Source organism: Micropterus salmoides, mitochondrion (assembly GCF_014851395.1).
Source record: "Micropterus salmoides mitochondrion, complete genome".
In the NCBI taxonomy this organism is placed as follows: domain Eukaryota; kingdom Metazoa; phylum Chordata; class Actinopteri; order Centrarchiformes; family Centrarchidae; genus Micropterus; species Micropterus salmoides.
In genome coordinates, this window is record NC_008106.1 from 1 (window position 1) to 16,484 (window position 16,484).

General features: G+C 46.5%; 13 protein-coding genes across 13 annotated transcripts, besides 24 other annotated features; 12 read left to right on the forward strand and 1 right to left on the reverse strand. All coding sequences in view use genetic code 2, as the record gives it.

Moving 5' to 3' along the window:
* Positions 1 to 68, forward strand: a tRNA (tRNA-Phe).
* Positions 69 to 1,015, forward strand: an rRNA (s-rRNA).
* Positions 1,016 to 1,087, forward strand: a tRNA (tRNA-Val).
* Positions 1,088 to 2,776, forward strand: an rRNA (l-rRNA).
* Positions 2,777 to 2,850, forward strand: a tRNA (tRNA-Leu).
* ND1 (NADH dehydrogenase subunit 1) lies at positions 2,851 to 3,825 on the forward strand. Its single transcript has one exon. It carries the CDS (start codon positions 2,851 to 2,853, stop codon positions 3,823 to 3,825), a length of 975 nt encoding a protein of 324 aa, YP_636057.1.
* A 4-nt stretch (positions 3,826 to 3,829) lies between these two features.
* Positions 3,830 to 3,899, forward strand: a tRNA (tRNA-Ile).
* Positions 3,899 to 3,969, reverse strand: a tRNA (tRNA-Gln).
* Positions 3,969 to 4,037, forward strand: a tRNA (tRNA-Met).
* ND2 (NADH dehydrogenase subunit 2) lies at positions 4,038 to 5,084 on the forward strand. The gene has a single exon. The coding sequence runs from the start codon at positions 4,038 to 4,040 to the stop codon at positions 5,082 to 5,084; it is 1,047 nt and encodes a 348-aa protein (YP_636058.1).
* Positions 5,084 to 5,154, forward strand: a tRNA (tRNA-Trp).
* Positions 5,155 to 5,156: 2 nt separating this feature from the next.
* Positions 5,157 to 5,224, reverse strand: a tRNA (tRNA-Ala).
* A 1-nt stretch (position 5,225) lies between these two features.
* Positions 5,226 to 5,298, reverse strand: a tRNA (tRNA-Asn).
* A 36-nt stretch (positions 5,299 to 5,334) lies between these two features.
* Positions 5,335 to 5,400, reverse strand: a tRNA (tRNA-Cys).
* Positions 5,401 to 5,470, reverse strand: a tRNA (tRNA-Tyr).
* A 1-nt stretch (position 5,471) lies between these two features.
* Positions 5,472 to 7,022, forward strand: COX1 (cytochrome c oxidase subunit I). Its single transcript has one exon. The coding sequence runs from the start codon at positions 5,472 to 5,474 to the stop codon at positions 7,020 to 7,022; it is 1,551 nt and encodes a 516-aa protein (YP_636059.1).
* Positions 7,023 to 7,093, reverse strand: a tRNA (tRNA-Ser).
* Positions 7,094 to 7,096: 3 nt separating this feature from the next.
* Positions 7,097 to 7,172, forward strand: a tRNA (tRNA-Asp).
* An 8-nt stretch (positions 7,173 to 7,180) lies between these two features.
* Positions 7,181 to 7,871, forward strand: COX2 (cytochrome c oxidase subunit II). Its single transcript has one exon. A coding segment is annotated over exon 1 (691 nt).
* Positions 7,872 to 7,944, forward strand: a tRNA (tRNA-Lys).
* A 1-nt stretch (position 7,945) lies between these two features.
* Positions 7,946 to 8,113, forward strand: ATP8 (ATP synthase F0 subunit 8). Its single transcript has one exon. The coding sequence runs from the start codon at positions 7,946 to 7,948 to the stop codon at positions 8,111 to 8,113; it is 168 nt and encodes a 55-aa protein (YP_636061.1).
* Positions 8,104 to 8,787, forward strand: ATP6 (ATP synthase F0 subunit 6). Its single transcript has one exon. The coding sequence runs from the start codon at positions 8,104 to 8,106 to the stop codon at positions 8,785 to 8,787; it is 684 nt and encodes a 227-aa protein (YP_636062.1).
* COX3 (cytochrome c oxidase subunit III) lies at positions 8,787 to 9,572 on the forward strand. Its single transcript has one exon. It carries the CDS (start codon positions 8,787 to 8,789, stop codon positions 9,570 to 9,572), a length of 786 nt encoding a protein of 261 aa, YP_636063.1.
* Positions 9,572 to 9,643, forward strand: a tRNA (tRNA-Gly).
* Positions 9,644 to 9,994, forward strand: ND3 (NADH dehydrogenase subunit 3). Its single transcript has one exon. The coding sequence runs from the start codon at positions 9,644 to 9,646 to the stop codon at positions 9,992 to 9,994; it is 351 nt and encodes a 116-aa protein (YP_636064.1).
* Positions 9,993 to 10,061, forward strand: a tRNA (tRNA-Arg).
* On the forward strand, positions 10,062 to 10,358 carry ND4L (NADH dehydrogenase subunit 4L). The gene has a single exon. The coding sequence runs from the start codon at positions 10,062 to 10,064 to the stop codon at positions 10,356 to 10,358; it is 297 nt and encodes a 98-aa protein (YP_636065.1).
* ND4 (NADH dehydrogenase subunit 4) lies at positions 10,352 to 11,732 on the forward strand. Its single transcript has one exon. A coding segment is annotated over exon 1 (1,381 nt).
* Positions 11,733 to 11,801, forward strand: a tRNA (tRNA-His).
* Positions 11,802 to 11,869, forward strand: a tRNA (tRNA-Ser).
* Positions 11,870 to 11,873: 4 nt separating this feature from the next.
* Positions 11,874 to 11,946, forward strand: a tRNA (tRNA-Leu).
* On the forward strand, positions 11,947 to 13,785 carry ND5 (NADH dehydrogenase subunit 5). Its single transcript has one exon. It carries the CDS (start codon positions 11,947 to 11,949, stop codon positions 13,783 to 13,785), a length of 1,839 nt encoding a protein of 612 aa, YP_636067.1.
* Positions 13,782 to 14,303, reverse strand: ND6 (NADH dehydrogenase subunit 6). Its single transcript has one exon. The coding sequence runs from the start codon at positions 14,301 to 14,303 to the stop codon at positions 13,782 to 13,784; it is 522 nt and encodes a 173-aa protein (YP_636068.1).
* Positions 14,304 to 14,372, reverse strand: a tRNA (tRNA-Glu).
* Positions 14,373 to 14,376: 4 nt separating this feature from the next.
* Positions 14,377 to 15,517, forward strand: CYTB (cytochrome b). Its single transcript has one exon. A coding segment is annotated over exon 1 (1,141 nt).
* Positions 15,518 to 15,589, forward strand: a tRNA (tRNA-Thr).
* Positions 15,589 to 15,658, reverse strand: a tRNA (tRNA-Pro).
* Between the last annotated feature and the right edge of the window lie 826 nt (positions 15,659 to 16,484).

A 16,484-nucleotide genomic window follows, 5' to 3' on the forward strand; every position in this document is an offset into this window, starting at 1 on the left:
GCTAGCGTAGCTTAATTAAAGCATGACACTGAAGATGTTAAGATGAGCCCTAGAAAGCTCCGCAGGCACAAAGGCTTGGTCCTGACTTTATTGTCAACTTTAGCTAAACTTACACATGCAAGTATCCGCACACCCGTGAGAATGCCCCACAGTCCCCTGCCCGGGGACAAGGAGCTGGTATCAGGCACATTCTATTTGAGCCCATGACACCTTGCTTAGCCACACCCTCAAGGGAACTCAGCAGTGATAAACATTAAGCCATAAGTGAAAACTTGACTTAGTCAAAGCTAAGAGGGCCGGTAAAACTCGTGCCAGCCACCGCGGTTATACGAGAGGCCCAAGTTGACAAACCCCGGCGTAAAGAGTGGTTAAGAAAAATTTAAAACTAAAGCCGAATGCCCTCAAAGCTGTTATACGCACCCGAAGGTAAGAAGCCCAATCACGAAAGTGGCTTTACATTTCCTGAACCCACGAAAGCTATGAAACAAACTGGGATTAGATACCCCACTATGCCTAGCCTTAAACATCGATGGCAACTTACACCTGCCATCCGCCTGGGAACTACGAGCATTAGCTTAAAACCCAAAGGACTTGGCGGTGCTTTAGATCCACCTAGAGGAGCCTGTTCTAGAACCGATAACCCCCGTTCAACCTCACCTTTCCTTGTTTTTCCCGCCTATATACCACCGTCGTCAGCTTACCCTGTGAAGGTCTAATAGTAAGCAAAATTGGCACAACCCAAAACGTCAGGTCGAGGTGTAGCGTATGGAAAGGGAAGAAATGGGCTACATTCCCTTATACAGGAAATACGGACGATAAACTGAAATGTTTTTCCAAAGGAGGATTTAGCAGTAAGCAGAAAATAGAGTGTTCTGCTGAAAATGGCCCTGAAGCGCGCACACACCGCCCGTCACTCTCCCCAAGCCCAAGAACTTTAGTAATTAAAACCATACAATCGCAAAGGGGAGGCAAGTCGTAACATGGTAAGTGTACCGGAAGGTGCACTTGGTTAAATCAGAGTATAGCTAAGACAGAAAAGCATCTCCCTTACACTGAGAAGTCATCCGTGCAAATCGGATTACCCTGACGCCCAATAGCTAGCCCCCCCAACCAAAAACAATTAATCACCATTAATAACCCCAAACACACTAGTGTTAAACTAAACAAAACATTTTCCCACCTCAGTACGGGCGACGGAAGAGGAACAGACGGCGCAATAGAGAAAGTACCGCAAGGGAACGCTGAAAGAGAAATGAAATAACCCAGTAAAGCCCTAAGAAGCAGAGATTTTAACTCGTACCTTTTGCATCATGATTTAGCTAGTAATACCCAGGCAAAGAGAACTTTAGTCTGACCCCCCGAAACTAAGTGAGCTACTCCAAGGCAGCCTATTAATAGGGCACACCCGTCTCTGTGGCAAAAGAGTGGGAAGAACTTTGAGTAGGGGTGACAGACCTACCGAACCTAGTTATAGCTGGTTGTCTGAGAAATGAATAGGAGTTCAGCCTCGCAGCTTCTTCACTCACCCCTGTCCTACTCCCTACAGACCTTTTAAGAAACCGCGAGAGTTAGTCAAAGGGGGTACAGCCCCTTTGAAAAAGATACAACTTTCCCAGGTGGGTAAAGATCATAATAACTTAAAGTAAAATGCTTTGGTGGGCCTAAAAGCAGCCATCCCCTTAGAAAGCGTTAAAGCTCAGGCATATCAATTACCTCATTATTCTGATAATTTATCTTAACCCCCTAATTTTACCAGACCGCCCCATGCAACCATGGGAGAGACCATGCTAATATGAGTAATAAGAGGGCCGGACCCTCTCCCTGCACACGTGTAAATCGGAACAGACCAACCACCGAACCCTAACGGTCCCAAACAAAGAGGGTAATGAAAGACAGATTAAACAACAAGAAGAGTCTTCAAATTTTAACCGTTAACCCCACACTGGTGTGCCCCCCGGGAAAGACTAAAAGAAAAAGAAGGAACTCGGCAAATACATGAAGCCTCGCCTGTTTACCAAAAACATCGCCTCTTGCAAATAAAGAATAAGAGGTCCCGCCTGCCCTGTGACTATAAGTTTAACGGCCGCGGTATTTTGACCGTGCGAAGGTAGCGCAATCACTTGTCTTTTAAATGAAGACCTGTATGAATGGCATAACGAGGGCTTAACTGTCTCCTTTTTCAAGTCAATGAAATTGATCTCCCCGTGCAGAAGCGGGGATAAGACCATAAGACGAGAAGACCCTGTGGAGCTTTAGACGCCAAGGTAAATCATGTTAAACATCCCGAAACAAAGGGCTAAACCAAATGAAAATTACCCCTATGTCTTTGGTTGGGGCGACCGCGGGGAAACACAAAACCCCCATGTGGAATGGGACTACTCCCTCCTACAACTCAGAGCCTCCGCTCTAATGAACAGAATTTCTGACCAGCAAGATCCGGCAACGCCGATCAACGAACCGAGTTACCCCAGGGATAACAGCGCAATCCCCTTTTAGAGTCCATATCGACAAGGGGGTTTACGACCTCGATGTTGGATCAGGACATCCTAATGGTGCAGCCGCTATTAAGGGTTCGTTTGTTCAACGATTAAAGTCCTACGTGATCTGAGTTCAGACCGGAGTAATCCAGGTCAGTTTCTATCTATGCTATGATTTTTTCTAGTACGAAAGGACCGAAAAAAAGAGGCCCATGCTTCAAGTATGCCTCACCCCCACCTAATGAAGACAACTAAAATAGGCAAAAGGGCATGCCCCCCTTTGCCTGAGATTAAGGCATGTTAAGGTGGCAGAGCCCGGTTACTGCAAAAGACCTAAGCCCTTTCTACAGAGGTTCAAATCCTCTCCCTAACTATGATCTCAACACTCATCACCCACATCATCAATCCCCTAGCCTTCATTGTACCTATCCTCCTAGCTGTTGCCTTCCTAACCCTTCTCGAACGGAAAGTTCTGGGCTATATACAATTACGAAAAGGCCCAAACATTGTAGGCCCATACGGCCTCCTTCAACCCATCGCCGATGGGGTAAAACTATTTATTAAGGAACCAGTCCGCCCCTCAACCTCCTCCCCAATTCTATTTATCTTAACACCCATATTAGCCCTAACCCTGGCCCTCACATTATGAGCCCCTATACCTCTGCCCCATCCCGTAACAGACCTCAACCTAGGCATCCTTTTTATCCTAGCCTTATCTAGCCTTGCTGTATACTCAATTTTAGGCTCAGGATGAGCATCAAATTCTAAGTATGCCCTCATCGGGGCCCTACGGGCCGTAGCCCAGACTATTTCATATGAAGTTAGCCTTGGGCTAATCCTCTTAAATACCATTATTTTCACGGGGGGTTTTACTCTTCAAACCTTCAACGTAGCCCAAGAAAGCATCTGACTAATTTTTCCAGCCTGACCCCTAGCTGCCATATGATATATTTCAACCCTGGCCGAAACTAACCGCGCCCCTTTCGATTTAACTGAGGGCGAGTCTGAACTAGTCTCAGGTTTTAATGTAGAGTACGCAGGAGGGCCCTTTGCCCTCTTTTTCCTGGCAGAATATGCCAACATTTTACTTATAAATACACTTTCTGCCACACTTTTCCTAGGGGCCTCCCACATTCCCACGATCCCAGAACTTACCACCATTAACCTAATAACCAAAGCTGCCCTCCTCTCAGTTATATTCCTATGAGTTCGAGCATCCTACCCCCGATTTCGCTATGACCAGCTCATGCACTTAATTTGAAAAAACTTCCTACCCCTTACACTAGCCTTAGTCATTTGACACTTGGCCCTTCCTATTGCACTTGCAGGTCTACCGCCTATACTCTAACCCCGGAGTTGTGCCTGAAGTTAAGGATCACTTTGATAGAGTGAATTATGGGGGTTAAAGTCCCCCCGACTCCTTAGAAAGAAGGGGTTTGAACCCTACCCGGAGAGATCAAAACTCTCAGTGCTTCCACTACACCACTTTCTAGTAAAGTCAGCTAATTAAGCTTTTGGGCCCATACCCCAAACATGTTGGTTAAACCCCTTCCTTTACTAATGAACCCGTACATCTTAGCCACCCTACTATTTGGTTTAGGCCTGGGGACCACAATTACATTTGCAAGCTCCCACTGACTCCTTGCCTGAATAGGACTTGAAATAAATACCCTAGCCATCATCCCCATTATGGCCCACCTCCACCACCCACGGGCAGTAGAAGCCACCACCAAATACTTTCTCACCCAAGCCACTGCAGCTGCCATACTTCTTTTTGCTAGCACTACTAACGCTGGGCTCACAGGACAATGAGATATTCAACAAATAACCCACCCCCTCCCCGTTACTATAATTACCCTCGCCCTAGCACTAAAAATTGGGCTTGCCCCCGTACACTCCTGACTTCCAGAAGTACTTCAAGGACTGGATCTCACCACAGGCTTAATCCTATCAACCTGACAAAAACTTGCCCCTTTTGCCCTTCTCCTTCAAATTTACCCCGCAAACTCAACCCTCCTTATTATTCTAGGCCTGCTATCAACACTAGTGGGAGGCTGAGGGGGCCTAAACCAAACCCAGCTCCGAAAAATCCTTGCCTATTCCTCCATCGCCCATCTTGGATGAATAATCCTCATCCTACAATTTTCCCCCTCCCTAACCCTTCTAGCTCTCCTTACATACCTCGTCATGACATTCTCAACATTCCTTGTATTTAAACTTAATAAATCAACCAATATTAATACCCTCGCCATTTCTTGAGCTAAGATACCCGCACTTACTTCTCTAACTCCCCTTATCTTGCTGTCATTAGGAGGCCTCCCCCCACTGACAGGCTTTATGCCAAAATGACTGATTCTGCAAGAACTCACTAAACAGGAACTCCCCACCACAGCAACTTTAGCAGCACTTACCGCCCTTCTCAGCCTTTACTTCTACCTACGACTCTCCTACGCCATAGCATTGACTATGCCCCCCAATAACCTTGCTGGTGTTACACCCTGACGTCTCCCATCTGCACAACTCACGCTTCCTCTCGCTGTTACAACCACAATAACCCTAGCACTCCTCCCCCTTACCCCAGCCATTACTGCAACACTCACTCTTTAAGGAACTTAGGTTAGCACAAGACCAAGGGCCTTCAAAGCCCTAAGCGGGAGTGAAAACCTCCTAGTCCCTGATTAAGCTTGCGGGACATTACCCCACATCTCCTGCATGCAAAACAGACACTTTAATTAAGCTAAAGCCTTACTAGACGAGTAGGCCTCGATCCTACAAACTCTTAGTTAACAGCTAAGCGCCCAAACCAGCGAGCATTCGTCTAGCTTTCCCCCGCCTGTCCGGTGACAAAGGCGGGGGAAAGCCCCGGCAGGCGTTAGCCTACTTCTTTAGATTTGCAATCTAATATGATGAACACCTCGGGGCTTGGTAAGAAGAGGACTTAAACCTCTGTACATGGGGCTACAATCCACCGCTTAAAGCTCAGCCATCCTACCTGTGGCAATCACACGTTGATTTTTCTCGACCAATCACAAAGATATCGGCACCCTCTATTTAGTATTTGGTGCTTGAGCCGGAATAGTGGGCACAGCCCTGAGTCTGCTAATTCGTGCAGAACTTAGCCAACCGGGCGCTCTTCTGGGAGACGACCAGATCTACAATGTAATTGTTACGGCACATGCATTTGTAATAATTTTCTTTATAGTAATGCCCATTATAATTGGAGGTTTTGGTAACTGACTTGTGCCCCTAATGATCGGCGCCCCCGACATAGCATTCCCTCGAATAAACAACATAAGTTTTTGACTCCTTCCCCCTTCCTTCCTTCTCCTGCTCGCCTCTTCCGGTGTCGAAGCCGGGGCTGGCACTGGGTGGACTGTTTACCCCCCTCTTGCCGGCAACCTAGCCCATGCAGGAGCATCCGTCGACCTAACCATCTTCTCTCTTCACCTTGCTGGTGTCTCCTCTATTCTAGGGGCAATCAATTTTATTACCACAATTATTAATATAAAACCCCCAGCCATCTCCCAGTACCAAACACCCCTCTTTGTCTGATCCGTCCTAATTACTGCTGTCCTACTTCTTCTGTCACTTCCAGTCCTCGCTGCGGGCATTACAATGCTCCTTACAGACCGAAACCTCAACACCACCTTCTTCGACCCCGCAGGAGGAGGAGACCCCATTCTTTACCAGCACTTATTCTGGTTCTTTGGCCACCCAGAGGTTTATATTCTTATCCTCCCAGGGTTCGGGATGATTTCACATATTGTCGCCTACTACTCCGGGAAAAAGGAGCCTTTTGGTTACATGGGTATAGTTTGAGCCATGATAGCAATTGGCCTTTTAGGATTTATCGTCTGGGCCCATCACATATTTACTGTCGGAATGGATGTGGACACGCGTGCCTACTTTACATCTGCAACAATGATTATTGCAATTCCAACCGGTGTGAAAGTCTTTAGTTGACTTGCGACACTGCACGGGGCCTCCATCAAATGAGAAACACCCCTCCTATGGGCCCTTGGCTTTATTTTCCTTTTTACAGTAGGGGGGCTAACCGGTATCGTACTTGCCAACTCCTCCCTAGACATTGTCCTGCATGACACATACTACGTAGTTGCCCACTTCCACTACGTCCTCTCGATAGGAGCCGTATTTGCCATTGTTGCAGCATTCGTCCACTGATTCCCCCTGTTCTCAGGATACACCCTCCACAGCACCTGAACAAAAATCCACTTCGGAATTATATTTATTGGCGTCAATCTTACTTTCTTCCCCCAACATTTCCTAGGTCTGGCAGGCATGCCTCGGCGATACTCAGACTACCCTGATGCCTACACTCTTTGAAACACCGTTTCCTCTGTTGGCTCCCTAATTTCACTCGTTGCAGTAATCATATTCTTATTTATTATTTGAGAAGCATTTGCTGCAAAACGGGAAGTTTTAGCTGTAGAATTAACCACAACAAACGTTGAGTGACTTCACGGCTGCCCTCCTCCCTACCACACATTCGAAGAACCTGCATTCGTTCAAGTTCAATCAAACTAACGAGAAAGGGAGGAGTCGAACCCCCATGTGTTGGTTTCAAGCCAACCACATAACCGCTCTGTCACTTTCTTCATAAGACACTAGTAAAGTAGTTATTACACTGCCTTGTCAAGGCAAAATCGTGGGTTAAACCCCCGCGTGTCTTACCCCCCCCCTTAATGGCACATCCCTCACAGCTAGGTTTCCAAGATGCAGCTTCACCTGTTATAGAAGAACTCCTTCATTTTCACGACCACGCCCTGATGATCGTCTTTCTAATTAGCACACTAGTACTTTACATTATTGTGGCAATGGTATCCACCAAATTAACAAATAAATATATTCTGGACTCCCAAGAAATTGAAATTATCTGAACCATTCTTCCTGCAATTATTTTAATTCTAATTGCCCTCCCTTCCCTTCGCATCCTCTACCTAATGGACGAAATTAATGACCCCCACCTAACAATCAAGGCCATGGGTCACCAGTGATACTGAAGCTACGAATACACCGACTACGAGGACCTTGGGTTTGACTCCTACATAATTCCCACTCAAGACCTAGCCCCTGGTCAATTTCGCCTCCTTGAAGCTGACCACCGAATGGTTGTCCCAGTAGAATCCCCGATCCGAGTACTAGTGTCTGCTGAAGATGTTCTTCACTCATGAGCAGTGCCCGCCCTCGGCGTAAAAATGGATGCAGTCCCCGGACGCCTAAACCAAACAGCCTTTATCGCATCTCGCCCCGGAGTTTTCTATGGACAATGCTCTGAAATTTGTGGAGCAAACCACAGTTTTATACCCATCGTAGTTGAAGCAGTCCCACTAGAACACTTCGAAAACTGATCATCTCTCATACTTGAAGACGCCTCGCTAAGAAGCTAAACAGGGTGTAGCGTTAGCCTTTTAAGTAAAGATTGGTGGTCCCCAACCACCCCTAGCGACATGCCCCAACTCAACCCCGCACCTTGATTTGCCATTCTAGTCTTTTCGTGACTAATTTTCCTAACCGTCCTTCCTCCTAAAGTCCTAGCACACACTTTCCCTAATGAACCCTCACTCCAAAGCACTGAGACCCCTAAAACAGAGCCCTGAAACTGACCATGACACTAAGCTTTTTCGACCAATTTATGAGCCCCACTTACCTAGGCATCCCTCTAATTGTCCTAGCCCTCAGCCTCCCATGAGTACTCTTCCCCACTCCCTCCTCCCGATGACTAAATAATCGCCTTTTAACCCTTCAGGGTTGATTTGTAAATCGATTTACTCAACAACTCCTCCTACCACTCAACCCGGGGGGTCATAAATGGGCCATCCTATTTACATCCCTAATATTATTCCTCATCACTCTTAATATACTTGGCCTCCTCCCATACACTTTTACACCCACCACTCAACTATCCCTCAACATAGGCCTTGCAGTTCCTCTTTGGTTGGCAACCGTAATTATTGGTATGCGAAATCAACCAACCATTGCCCTAGGACACCTTCTTCCAGAAGGTACCCCCACCCTCCTAATCCCTGTTCTAATTGTTATCGAAACAATTAGCCTATTTATTCGCCCCCTAGCCTTGGGCGTGCGACTAACAGCAAATTTGACAGCCGGACATCTCCTTATTCAATTAATCGCTACTGCCGCCTTCGTACTCCTCCCCCTTATACCCACAGTAGCGATTCTTACTGCAACCCTACTGTTTCTTCTAACCCTTTTAGAGGTTGCCGTGGCAATAATTCAGGCCTACGTCTTTGTTCTTCTTTTAAGCCTCTACCTACAAGAAAACGTTTAATGGCCCACCAAGCACACGCATACCACATAGTTGACCCCAGCCCTTGACCCCTTACAGGCGCAATCGCCGCCCTCTTAATGACATCTGGTCTTGCCATTTGATTTCATTTCAACTCTACCACGCTCCTAGCCCTGGGCTTGGTGCTACTTCTCCTCACAATATATCAGTGATGACGAGACATCATTCGAGAAGGCACTTTCCAGGGCCACCACACACCCCCTGTCCAAAAAGGCCTACGATACGGTATAATTCTGTTTATTACCTCCGAAGTCTTCTTCTTTTTAGGCTTCTTCTGAGCCTTTTATCACGCGAGCCTCGCCCCCACCCCTGAATTAGGCGGATGCTGACCCCCCACGGGTATTACTGTCCTTGACCCTTTTGAAGTACCTCTGCTGAATACAGCAGTCCTTCTCGCCTCCGGAGTAACCGTTACCTGGGCCCATCATAGCATCATAGAGGGTGAACGAAAACAAGCAATTCAATCCCTTATATTAACAATCCTTCTCGGCTTCTATTTTACTGCTCTCCAAGCCATAGAATATTACGAAGCCCCTTTTACAATTGCAGACGGAGTCTACGGTTCAACATTCTTTGTGGCGACCGGTTTCCATGGCCTACACGTCATTATCGGCTCAACTTTCCTCGCCGTATGTTTACTTCGCCAAATTCAATACCATTTCACCTCGGAGCACCACTTCGGATTTGAAGCAGCAGCATGATATTGACACTTTGTAGACGTTGTTTGACTATTCCTGTATATCTCTATCTACTGATGAGGATCGTAATCTTTCTAGTATTAAAGCTAGTACAAGTGACTTCCAATCACCCGGTCTTGGTTAAATTCCAAGGAAAGATAATGAACCTTGTCACAACCATTATTTGCATCGCCGCAGCCCTTTGCATCATCCTCGCTATTATCTCCTTTTGACTCCCGCAAATGAACCCAGACCACGAAAAACTTTCCCCCTACGAGTGCGGCTTCGACCCGCTGGGAAGTGCCCGACTACCTTTCTCACTCCGCTTCTTTCTAGTCGCTATTCTTTTCCTTCTCTTCGACCTAGAGATCGCCCTCCTCCTCCCCCTGCCCTGAGGGGATCAATTAATAAATCCACTAACTACATTCCTTTGGGCCTCGGCTGTCTTAATCCTTCTTACACTGGGGCTTATCTATGAATGAAGCCAAGGAGGCCTCGAATGGGCCGAATAGGCAGTTAGTTTAAGTAAAACACTTGATTTCGGCTCAAAAACTTGTGGTTAAAGTCCACAACCGCCTAATGACCCCTGTTCACTTTGTTTTTTCATCAACCTTCCTCCTGGGCCTCACAGGCCTAGCCCTTCACCGAACCCACCTCCTCTCTGCCCTACTCTGCTTAGAAGGAATGATGTTATCTTTATTTATTGCGCTCTCCCTATGGACACTTCAATTAGACTCAACCAGCTTCTCAGCTGCCCCTATACTCCTGCTAGCTTTCTCAGCTTGCGAAGCAAGCGCTGGCCTTGCCCTACTAGTAGCCACCGCTCGAACCCACGGCTCTGATCGTCTACAAAATCTTAACCTCCTACAATGCTAAAAATTCTGGTCCCTACCCTGATGCTAGTCCCAACAATCTGAATAACCCCTGCCAAATGACTCTGACCCACAACCCTTCTTCATAGTCTAACAATTGCCCTTATTAGCCTAACTTGATTAAAAAATCTATCAGAGACTGGCTGGTCCTCTCTTAACCTCTACATGGCCACAGACCCCCTTTCCACTCCCCTCCTAGTACTAACTTGCTGACTCCTTCCACTCATAATTCTTGCAAGCCAAAATCATACTACCTCTGAGCCCATTAACCGTCAACGCATATTTATTACGCTCCTTACATCCCTACAAGCCTTCCTAATTATGGCCTTTGGCGCCACCGAAATTATTATGTTTTATGTTATATTTGAAGCCACCCTCATCCCCACCTTGTTTCTCATCACCCGATGAGGTAACCAAACAGAACGCCTTAATGCAGGCACCTACTTCCTTTTTTATACCCTAGCGGGCTCACTCCCACTTCTCGTTGCCCTCCTGCTACTTCAAAACAGCACAGGCACCCTCTCCCTATTAACCCTTCAGTACTCCACCCCTCTTTCACTTACAACCTATGCTGATAAACTTTGGTGAGCCGGATGCCTACTAGCCTTCCTAGTTAAGATGCCACTTTACGGGGTCCATCTCTGGCTTCCTAAGGCACATGTAGAAGCCCCAATTGCTGGCTCTATAATCCTCGCTGCCGTCCTCCTTAAACTTGGAGGCTACGGCATGATACGAATGATAATCGTTCTAGAGCCCCTTACCAAGGAACTCAGCTACCCTTTTATTATCTTTGCACTCTGAGGAGTAATCATAACAGGCTCAATCTGTTTACGCCAAACGGACCTAAAGTCCCTAATCGCCTACTCCTCCGTCGGTCACATGGGCCTAGTTGTTGGGGGCATTCTCATTCAGACCCCCTGAGGCTTTACAGGAGCCCTTATTCTTATAATTGCACATGGACTTACGTCCTCTGCCCTATTCTGCCTTGCAAACACAAACTACGAGCGTACACACAGCCGAACCATGGTCTTAGCCCGAGGCTTACAAATTGCCCTCCCCTTGATGACATCCTGATGATTTATTGCCAGCCTAGCAAACCTAGCTCTCCCTCCCTTACCTAACCTAATAGGTGAGCTAATGATTATTACCTCCCTATTCAACTGATCCTGGTGAACCTTAGCCCTTACAGGAGCCGGAACATTAATTACTGCCGGCTATTCACTTTATATGTTTCTCATAACACAACGAGGCCCCCTCCCCGCACACATTATTGCACTAGACCCCTCCCACTCCCGAGAACATTTACTTATGGCCCTCCATCTTCTCCCCCTCCTGCTCCTAGTCCTCAAGCCGGAACTAATCTGAGGGTGAGCCGCCTGTAGATATAGTTTAACAAAAACATTAGATTGTGATTCTAAAGACAGGGGTTAAATCCCCCTTATCCACCGAGAGAGGCTCGCTAGCAACGGAAACTGCTAATTTCCGCCACCTTGGTTGAACCCCTAGGCTCACTCGAGCCGCTCCTAAAGGATAACAGCTCATCCGTTGGTCTTAGGAACCAAAAACTCTTGGTGCAAATCCAAGTAGCAGCTATGCATCCCACCTCACTCGTGATAACATCCAGCTTAATTACTATCTTCTTCCTCCTAACATTCCCCGTACTTACAACCCTAGCACCCCGCCCCCCAGAGCCCACCTGGGCCCTCTCCCATGTGAAAACAGCAGTAAAGCTGGCCTTCTTTACAAGCCTCCTTCCTCTTGCCCTATTCCTTAACGAAGGTGCAGAAACTGTTATTACTAACTGGTCCTGGATAAACACCCTAACATTTGACATTAATATCAGCCTAAAGTTTGATCTTTACTCCGTCATCTTTACCCCCGTTGCCCTATACGTTACTTGATCTATTCTTGAATTTGCATCTTGATATATGCACACCGACCCATACATAAACCGTTTCTTCAAATACCTGTTGATCTTTCTCATTGCCATAATTATTTTAGTGACAGCCAATAATATATTTCAATTTTTTATCGGCTGAGAAGGTGTGGGTATCATGTCCTTTCTTCTTATCGGCTGATGATACGGCCGAGCAGACGCAAACACCGCCGCTCTTCAAGCAGTCCTCTATAACCGAGTTGGAGATGTAGGCCTAATTTTTGCCATAGCTTGAATGGCCACAAACTTCAATTCTTGGGAAATCCAACAAATATTCATTACTGCTAATAATTTTGATCTCACTTTTCCCCTATTGGGGTTAATTATTGCCGCCACTGGTAAATCGGCCCAGTTTGGACTTCATCCTTGGCTTCCCTCTGCCATAGAGGGTCCTACACCGGTCTCTGCCCTACTGCATTCCAGCACCATAGTCGTGGCAGGCATTTTTTTACTCATTCGATTAAGCCCTTTAATAGAGAATAACCAGTTAGCCCTTACCACCTGCCTATGTCTAGGCGCCCTCACCACCCTTTTTACCGCCACTTGTGCCCTCACCCAGAATGATATCAAAAAAATCGTTGCATTTTCTACATCAAGCCAGCTGGGCCTAATGATAGTGACAATCGGACTAAACCAACCCCAACTTGCCTTCCTCCATATCTGCACCCACGCATTCTTTAAAGCCATATTATTCTTATGCTCCGGCTCAATTATCCATAGCCTAAACGACGAACAAGATATTCGAAAAATGGGGGGAATACACCATTTAACCCCCTTCACCTCCTCATGCCTCACCATCGGAAGCCTGGCCTTAACCGGCACCCCCTTCCTAGCAGGCTTCTTCTCTAAAGACGCAATTATCGAAGCACTTAACACATCACACCTAAACGCCTGAGCCCTTGCCCTAACCCTCCTGGCCACCTCCTTCACTGCAATTTACAGCCTCCGCGTTGTATTCTTCGTATCCATAGGACACCCTCGATTTAATTCACTCTCCCCTATCAATGAAAATAACCCAGCAGTAATTAACCCAATTAAACGACTTGCCTGAGGCAGCATCATCGCCGGACTCATTATTACTTCCAATATTACGCCTATAAAAACACCCGTGATATCCATACCCCCCTTACTTAAACTAGCAGCCCTTATCGTGACAATCCTCGGCCTCCTAGTTGCCTTTGAACTAGCCTCCCTTACAACCAAACAACACCAACATGCCCCCCGCTTAGCCCCTCATCACTTCTCCAATATACTAGGCTTTTTCCCAGGGGTTTTCCACCGCCTCATGCCTAAACTTAACTTAATCCTTGGCCAAGCAATTGCCAGCCAACTGATTGACCAAACCTGACTTGAAAAAACAGGCCCTAAGGCAGTAGCCTCCCTCAATACCCCCTTAGCTTCCACAACAAGCAACATTCAACAGGGCATAATCAAGACATACCTCGCCCTCTTTCTCCTCACCCTTGCCCTTGTAACACTCCTACTTACCTCTTAAACCACCCGAAGCGCCCCTCGACTAAGTCCCCGCGTCAACTCTAACACCACAAATAAAGTTAATAACAAAACCCAAGCACCAATAACTAATATTCCTCCACCTGCCGAATATATTAAAGCAACTCCCCCTACATCCCCCCGGACTACTAAAAACCCCCCAAATTCATCGACGCTCACCCAAGAAGCTTCATATCATCCGCCCCAGAAAAACCCAGACACTACCCCTACCGCCACCGCGTACAGCACCATGTAAGCTGCAACAGGTCGACTACCCCAGCTTTCGGGGTAAGGCTCGGCGGCCAAAGCCGCCGAGTACGCAAACACAACTAATATGCCACCCAAATAAATTAAAAAGAGTACCAGAGATAAAAAAGGCCCCCCGTGTCCTACTAACACACCACACCCCATTCCTGCCACTACTACCAACCCCAAAGCAGCAAAATAGGGAGAAGGATTAGAAGCAACCGCAACTAACCCTAACACTAAACCAATTAATAATAAAGACATAATATAAGTCATAATTCCTGCCAGGACTTTAACCAAGACTAATGGCTTGAAAAACCATCGTTGTTATTCAACTACAAGAACCCTAATGGCAAGCCTCCGAAAAACCCACCCCTTACTAAAAATCGCAAACGACGCACTCGTCGACCTCCCCGCTCCATCAAACATTTCGGTCTGATGAAACTTCGGCTCCCTGCTAGGCCTCTGCCTGGCAACCCAGATCCTCACAGGCTTATTCCTCGCTATACACTATACCTCTGATATCGCAACCGCCTTCTCATCCGTTGCCCACATTTGTCGTGATGTAAACTACGGTTGATTAATTCGAAACATTCATGCTAACGGTGCATCCTTCTTTTTCATCTGCATCTACTTGCATATCGGCCGGGGCTTATATTATGGTTCATACCTCTACAAAGAGACATGAAACATCGGAGTAGTCCTCCTCCTCCTAGTTATAATGACTGCCTTCGTAGGGTACGTCCTTCCCTGAGGACAAATATCCTTTTGAGGCGCAACAGTTATTACTAATCTCCTCTCGGCCGTCCCCTACATCGGCAACACTTTAGTTCAATGAATCTGAGGCGGCTTCTCAGTCGACAATGCCACCCTCACCCGCTTCTTTGCCTTCCATTTCCTATTTCCATTTGTCATCGCTGCCGCCACAGTAATCCATCTACTCTTTCTTCACGAAACAGGATCTAATAACCCCCTGGGACTAAACTCTGACGCCGATAAAATTTCGTTCCACCCCTACTTCTCCTATAAAGACTTGCTCGGGTTCGCAGCTCTCCTCATTGCCCTCACCTCATTAGCCTTATTTTCCCCTAACCTTCTAGGAGACCCCGACAACTTCACCCCTGCCAACCCCTTAGTGACTCCACCCCACATTAAGCCCGAGTGATACTTCCTTTTTGCCTACGCCATTCTCCGCTCTATTCCTAACAAACTAGGAGGGGTATTAGCTCTACTCGCCTCAATTCTTGTACTTATAGTCGTGCCCATCCTTCACACATCAAAACAACGAGGCCTGACCTTCCGCCCCCTCACCCAGCTCCTATTTTGAGCCCTCGTCGCCGACGTCGCCATCCTAACCTGAATTGGAGGTATGCCCGTGGAACATCCATTTGTCATTATTGGACAAGTTGCCTCTTTCTTGTACTTCTTTCTCTTCCTGTTCCTTTCTCCCCTAGCAGGCTGGCTGGAGAACAAGGCCCTCGAATGATCCTGCATTAGTAGCTCAGCGCCAGAGCGCCAGTCTTGTAAACTGGATGCCGGAGGTTAAACTCCTCCCTTTTGCTCAAAGAAGAGGGATTTTAACCCTCACCCCTAGCTCCCAAAGCTAGGATTCTAAACTAAACTATTCTTTGTTGGCGCCTTGTACATGTATGTATATTCACCATACTTTTCTATTAAACATATCAATAATGATTCAGTACATTTATGTCTTATCAACATACATAGGATTTCCCCATTCATTCATCAATTAATCCCGAAAACGTTCATAAACCTGACTTAGTATTATTTTCATTGCTTGTATTGAAGACGGGCGACATTTAAGACTTTGGTAAAAATCTCATTAGTTAAGATATACGTGGACGCACCATCCCGTCAACTCTCAAAATTTTAATGTAGTAAGAGCCTACCATCAGTTGATCTCTTAATGCATACGGTTCTTGAAGGTGAGGGACAACTATTGTGGGGGTTTCACACAGTGAATTATTCCTGGCATTTGGTTCCTACTTCAGGGCCATTACTTGATATTATTCCTCACACTTTCATCGACGCTTACATAAGTTAATGGTGGAATACATACGACTCGTTACCCAACTAGCCGGGCGTTCACTCCATCGGGCATGGGGTTTTTTTTTTTGGTTTCCTTTCACTTGGCATTTCAGAGTGCACACGGTAAAAGTTGACAAGCGTGTACATTTCCTTGCGTGCGAGGAAATAGTATCCATGGTGAAAAGATTTTCTAAAAAGAACCACATTTAAGGATATCAAGTACATAAATAGTGAGAATTACTCCTAAAAATCCTAAGATACCCCCTGGGGGTTTTTACACGTAAACCCCCCTACCCCCCTAAACTCCTAAGATGTCTAACACTCCTGAAAACCCCCCGGAAACAGGAAAACCTCTAGTAGTTTATTTTAAGCCCAAAATGTATCTATTTACACTATTAAAATAATGCGTTT